Source organism: Aptenodytes forsteri, unplaced genomic scaffold (genome assembly GCF_000699145.1).
Source record: "Aptenodytes forsteri isolate BGI_AS27 unplaced genomic scaffold, ASM69914v1 Scaffold80, whole genome shotgun sequence".
Taxonomy (NCBI): domain Eukaryota; kingdom Metazoa; phylum Chordata; class Aves; order Sphenisciformes; family Spheniscidae; genus Aptenodytes; species Aptenodytes forsteri.
Genome location: NW_008795026.1, coordinates 1,696,657 through 1,703,075, shown reverse-complemented (window position 1 = coordinate 1,703,075; position 6,419 = coordinate 1,696,657). Strand labels below are relative to the sequence as shown.

Sequence of the window (6,419 nt, the reverse complement as noted above, 5' to 3'; positions counted from 1 at the left end):
GGGGAACTACAGGCCAGTCAGTCTCAGCTCTGTGCCTGGCAAGATCATGGAGCAGATCCTCCTGGAAACTATGCTAAGGCACATGGAAAATAAGGAGGTGATTGGTTGACAGCCAGCATGGCTTCACTAAGGGCAAATCATGCCTGACAAATTTGGTGGCCTTCTATGACGGGTTAGAGCATTGGTAGATAAGGGAAGAGCAACTGATGTCATATACCTGGACTTGTGCAAGCTGACTTGTAGTCAGCTGAACATCTTTCAACTCCACAGACTTCACTGAGCAAGTCCTAGTTCACGTATACAGAGCTATACAGTAGCCACTTAAATAGAAGTGTGTTAGTCTGTAAGCTGACTCCCACTTCAGGTGATCAGTTAGAAAATGACACAGAACTGATGTCATATACCTGGACTTGTGCAAGCTGACTTGTAGTCAGCTGAACATCTTTCAACTCCACAGACTTCACTGAGCAAGTCCTAGTTCACGTATACAGAGCTATACAGTAGCCACTTAAATAGAAGTGTGTTAGTCTGTAAGCTGACTCCCACTTCAGGTGATCAGTTAGAAAATGACACAGGCATGTAAGATTTGAGATGCTGTAGACTACCCAAGTCATTTACCAAGGGGTGGCAGCTGTGACACAGAACCTGCATCCAGAAGGGAGACCACGCTTTGCCTTGGAGCGGCTAAAACAGTGCTAGATGCCTCTGAGTGAGCAACTGAATCAAGCCCATAATGTCTTAGCTGCTATACTCACTCCAAGCCAATTTTAAATTTAATTGTTTCCTTTTTAATTAAAATCAGAAGAATGGAAAGCATACCTGACAAACATCATAGTGCTCGAAGAGAGACAGCAAACCAATATCACTGCGGCTTGTGATACCTTTCAAAATTGTGATATTGCCATTTCCAGAGTCCAGCTCTATCACATTGTTGAAAACATTGGACACAGCTTTGCCAGTCAAAAGCAAGTTCACCAATTCCTGTTTGTGACATGTTTAAAAAAAAAAACAAAAAAACCCAGAAGTTAAACATCTTGTCTCTACCAGACATCAGTACAAGATTGATTCAGGATTGATAAAGTTACACATGTACCAGACCCTTAATTTATGTGGTGGCTTTAAGTTTAGGGTTAGGATTAGGATTGCTTATAAAAATTCTTCCAGATATTTTGGGGAAAGTCTACTCCCAAAGTAAAATGAGGAAATATTTGCAGAGTTTTCAATGTTCATCTTTCCAGAGGCAAACCACTGATAACCAATTTAGTCTTACGTCCAACTCTCAACCTTCTCATATTAGTGTTGTGGGGTTTTTGTTAAATTAAAACATTTTGTGTCCCTTTTTCTTTACAATGAAAGCTACAGCATGAATGATATAAATTAAAAGCCTGTACAGCACTACCTGATATTTCTGCATGTGCTTAGTGATGCATTTTGTATGTTGGACAAGATTTGTTACAAGATTTTTTCTTCTCACCGATTATTTCTGGACAAACTTAAGTCTCATTCAGTAAGACGTTCACCCATATGGCTTCACATCTGGTCCATATCACTAATATACTCATACTTACTATAGCAGATTTTTGATTATTTCCTCTCCAATTGAACTAGAAGTATGTCAGAGGCTAAATACATGTGAGAGGGTGTGTGTGTGTGCATGTGCGCATGTGTGCATGATTGCACGTGAAGTTCAAGGAACAGAGACACTAGACATTTTGCTTAGCATAAGATCCCACAAGGGCCAGCTAGGATGCAACAGCATGTAACAATATCTAGCAGCAGACTGCGCTACAGCAATGAACCAGCTAACTATTAATAACTAACATATGTCAAGAAACATGAGGGGAAATAATAATAAGAAAGTTTCCAGAAAAAATAGTCCAAATTACCATGCCTGAAGACATGAGTAACACTGGTATTGCCAGTTTGGATTTGATGTATGATTTTAAAAATACTGCATGTATTTATAGTCCTATGTTTCTCCTGAAGGACTCCCCAAAGTTTATAGGTTCTTACTGATGTTTTTAGGACTTCTAATCCACCAGTGATGTTCCACCACCTTCTTGAGGAATCACCATGTGACCACAGTATAAAAGTCTTCTAGCAATAGTACAAGAGAAGAACATGAAGCTTGCCTTTTGCAGCCAAAATGGCAGTACGTTTAATAGCTGTGGACCATATTCAGACCACACAACTGCCCATGTCCCAGCTTTGGGGGAATCCATGTCCCAGAATTTTGGGATCTACATTCCACCTAGGTGTCCAAGGCAAAGCGTTTCCAACTGAGTGGATGCCTCCACAGGCCTAGAGCCAGTGGGAGACATTTGGTTCAGGACACGAGCTGGAGTTTAGAGTACATAAAGTTGTGGTCCTAAAAGTCAGACAGCAATTCAGACTGCTTATTTTCAAGCACCACATGTCTTTTAGACACACCTATAATAAGTCAGTGTCTCCGGTCTGAAGTACCAGTTAGCTTCAGTCAGCATCACCTCAGTTAGCTGGGCAGTGACCGTTTACAGAGGAGCTGTACGATCAGACATGCAACCTCAGTCACCTTTCTGAAATGGCAGGGAGGAAACACAGTTTGCAGTCTCAGCAGTATCTCAGCACTAAAATCAACTAGGGAGTTCAAAAGAGGCAGACAAAAGGAGTATGAGCAAATGCACACACAGGTACAGACACACGCAGACCAGAATACCAGGCCAAAAAGCAAAGGCTCTGAAAGCAAAGACAGCAATATGCCAAAACACAATGAAAAAAGAATAAAGGATGAAGGTGCTTGACATTATGGTGAAAAAGGAAAAACATAAGGAACCTAAAATAAGCAATGCCACCTCTTCCCAGAGGTCAGTTCACAGCTCTGCATGCAGAAGCGTAGGACACCCCCAAGACCGCACACTTAACTTACCTGAGTACAATAGCCATGGCTGCCAATCAATCGGTTTGTAAGCACATCAAAATCATTGCGCACCCTGAAAAGGAGTGGAGAACACAATTAAACTAGGAGTGAAGAATACAAGTAAATTGAAATACATTTGCTTCTTTTCATTAGACTTAACGCCTCTAAATCTTGGGGAAAACCAACCCAAACTGTTTCCCGACCATAAATATAGCTCTACGTTTTGGAATCCTTTCAAAGTGATTCTTTGCATGGCAAAAAAAAAGTGTATACATAAACTAAACCTGTGGCAAGCAACAGTTTGTTAGAGCTAGACTAAAGAAAATAGCTGTAGGGGAGAAAGAAGCCATTGTCACCACTAGTTAGAACTTTAGAAATTAGAACTACTGGACTACTTGTCTTACAGAATTACAGAATCACAGGATGGTTGAGGTTGGAAGGGATCTCTGGAAGTCACCTTGTCCAACCGCCCCCCACTCAAGCGGCCCGACCTAGAGCCAGTTGCCCAGGACCATGTCTAGATGTTTTTTTAATATCTCTAAGGAGGTAGACTCCACAACCTACCTGGGCAGCCTATTCCAGTACTCAGATAAGATGTTCTCACAAATGCATGCATTTGTCATTCCTATCATCAATACTTGGAATATATCCACAAACAGTAGATGATATAATCTATATACTATATAGGGGAAAGGAGGGGAAAGGAGGGGAAAGGAGGGGAAAGGAGGGGAAAGGAGGGGAAAGGAGGGGAAAGGGGGGGAAAGGAGGGGAAAGGAGGGGAAAGGGGGGGAAAGGAGGGGAAAGGAGGGGAAAGGGGGGGAAAGGAGGGGAAAGGAGGGGAAGGAGGGGAAAGGAGGGGAAAGGAGGGGAAAGGAGGGGAAAGGAGGGGAAAGGAGGGGAAAGGAGGGGAAAGGAGGGGAAAGGAAAGGAAAGGAAAGGAAAGGAAAGGAAAGGAAAGGAAAGGAAAGGAAAGGAAAGGAAAGGAAAGGAAAGGAAAGGAAAGGAAAGGAAAGGAAAGGAAAGGAAAGGAAAGGAAAGAAAAGAAAAGAAAAGAAAAGAAAAGAAAAGAAAAGAAAAGAAAAGAAAAGAAAAGAAAAGAAAAGAAAAGAAAAGAAAAGAAAAGAAAAGAAAAGAAAAGAAAAGAAAAGAAAAGAAAAGAAAAGAAAAGAAAAGAAAAGAAAAGAAAAGAAAAGAAAAGAAAAGAAAAGAAAAGAAAAGAAAAGAAAAGAAAAGAAAAGAAAAGAAAAGAAAAGAAAAGAAAAGAAAAGAAAAGAAAAGATATTGATAATTATGGAGTAATATCTCCCCAAACTAAAGTTCCCTCTCCCGTAACTCCTGGAATTATTGAATTAGTGATTGGTTGATGACCTAAAAAATAAAGGTTGTAACTGTGATCATTTTTATCCTGCAGAAATAATGTAATTGCAAACATTATTTTATACACAAATAAATGTCTAATCTAGTTTTGAGAAAAAACACTGTACTATATTCTTGGACAGCTATGGCAATAAACTCCACGGATTAATTCTATGGTTCATAAAAAAGCTATTTCCCTTCAGTATAAAATATGTCAATCTCAATTGCTTTGGCTACATCCTTATTTCGGAATTGTTACAAAGGTAGAGAGAATGCCTGAATGATCATAAATTAAAACTTAGTTATTCTACATACATCTGGCCTTCTCTCTCTCATTTGACTTGTAAAATCTTCTATGGACCCAAATATTCATGCTTCCTGGCAATTAGCACAATTATTTAAAAAAAGAAAAGATTTTATTTATGATAAAGTAAGAGTTGAATTGACGTGATGTGGTTAGAGTAGAGCTAGCTAGAAATTTCCCTTCAACATTGCTATACATGCTCTGTTAAAAAAATGATTTCTTAAGTAAAAAGCTGGGACATTCCCTGTCTTCATCCCAAACTTTACATAATTATTTTCTCATGGGATTTCTTTGAATGCCAAAATCATAATGTAATATATAATTTATAAGATTTCCAGCCCTAATGATACTTAAAATCATTCAAATCAAGTCATAGCCATTGAATCACAATTGCCTTTTAAAAAAAAATATTTTAAAGATCATTTACAAGTTAGTCTCAATCATAACAAAGTGCCACAATAACATCTCTGGCTAGTGTGGAATCAAAGAAAAGACCACGGAAAGTGTGCCTGGGATATGGAAAATTCTCTCATGCAACATTGCAAGGAATGGATGAGGCGATAATAATCTTTGGATTTCGGCCATTTTTTAGTTTTAGAAACAGTTTCATCTTGAAAACGCCATAGCCTTGTTTGAAATGAGTAGACTATACAATATGCGTCAGTTAGGGACGATGGGACATACGACAAAGACAATAGGAGGAAGTTCTAATTTCATCTGTAGGTACAAACAATATGGGAGTTCAGAGGTGTATCTCAGATTTTCAAGATGAAGAACATCTGCCTTTCAAATCATCTCTGCTGATGAGGAAACAAACGTCAGGCATATAGCTACGAGATTTACACCTATTCTAAATGGTTTTAAGATTATTATTCATACCTGCCAAAGACTTACCAGCTTCTGTGCAGGTGTATTTATTGTGTTAGAATAAAAGGCATCAGTTTTTAAGTGCAAGTACACTTCATGCGTTGTAAAAATACCAGATAACGATAACACTGTGTTTTGTTTTCTGCCGGGCTGTGAAGACATTCATTGATGACAAGCAGATCTGAAGCATTTGTTCATTCTGGTGTCTTGGCTATCAGATGTCAAAACAGACGTAATGACTAAATCATTACTACTAATACCACTTTGTCCCTGCATGGAATTTTCCATTTATAGTTTTCAAATCACTTTAAAACAGAAAACCCCATTAATTTTAAGCCAGGAGACTTTTAAGTATCCTGGTCATCATCAGACATGAGTTAAAGGCTTGACTCCACCGAATCCCTCCTTCTTAATTTACAACCCAATGCTCTGCATGCTGCTTTGACAGAATCACAGGTCACTAAAAACACACTACCCAAGAGAACAGTGTTAATGGTAAATATTTCTTCCTCATGCTATATTATCAGTATTTCCCAGTGTCACAGCAGTACATAATTCTAACTGGAGAGTGACCTAGGAGTATGTTGACTGCTGGCGCAGAACGGTGGTGTTTGCCTCACTTGGTAATACTGTAAAGTCTGTGAAAAAAACTATTCAATCAGAGAGCAAGATACTGATTTTTAAAATCTCCTGAACAAATACTTAAAATTAAGCACGCGTTAAAATATGCTTAAGTGCAATCTTCAGCAGGAATCATTTCCTGAGTTGATACAGAATCAAAAAGTTGACAAAGAGATCTGCCAGGTTTCAGATCACTCTGTAAGATCTCCCAGCTTTATTTTTATTTTCAGTTGTACTGTGTGGAAAGTAACGTGGCGTACGTCTGTACTGAAATGAGGGAGAAGAGAGTTTGAATTCTCTATAGAGCGAGTGAAGCTGTGGCTTCGCAGCACAAAGGAACTCCAGCCAGTAAGACAGCTTCATCGGGGGGACAAA

The 6,419-nt window shown here is 39.0% G+C and overlaps 1 protein-coding gene across 1 annotated transcript in view; it reads right to left on the bottom strand.

Moving 5' to 3' along the window:
- FAM188B (family with sequence similarity 188 member B) overlaps positions 1-6,419 on the bottom strand; it is a 98,983-nt gene that overhangs the window by 28,431 nt on the left and 64,133 nt on the right. The window contains exons 13-14 of the mRNA XM_019471182.1: positions 2,906-2,969; positions 820-981 (exon numbers count right to left, since the gene is read on the bottom strand). Coding sequence (XP_019326727.1) covers positions 820-981; positions 2,906-2,969 — 226 coding nt within the window. The remainder of the gene's footprint in view (positions 1-819; positions 982-2,905; positions 2,970-6,419) is intronic.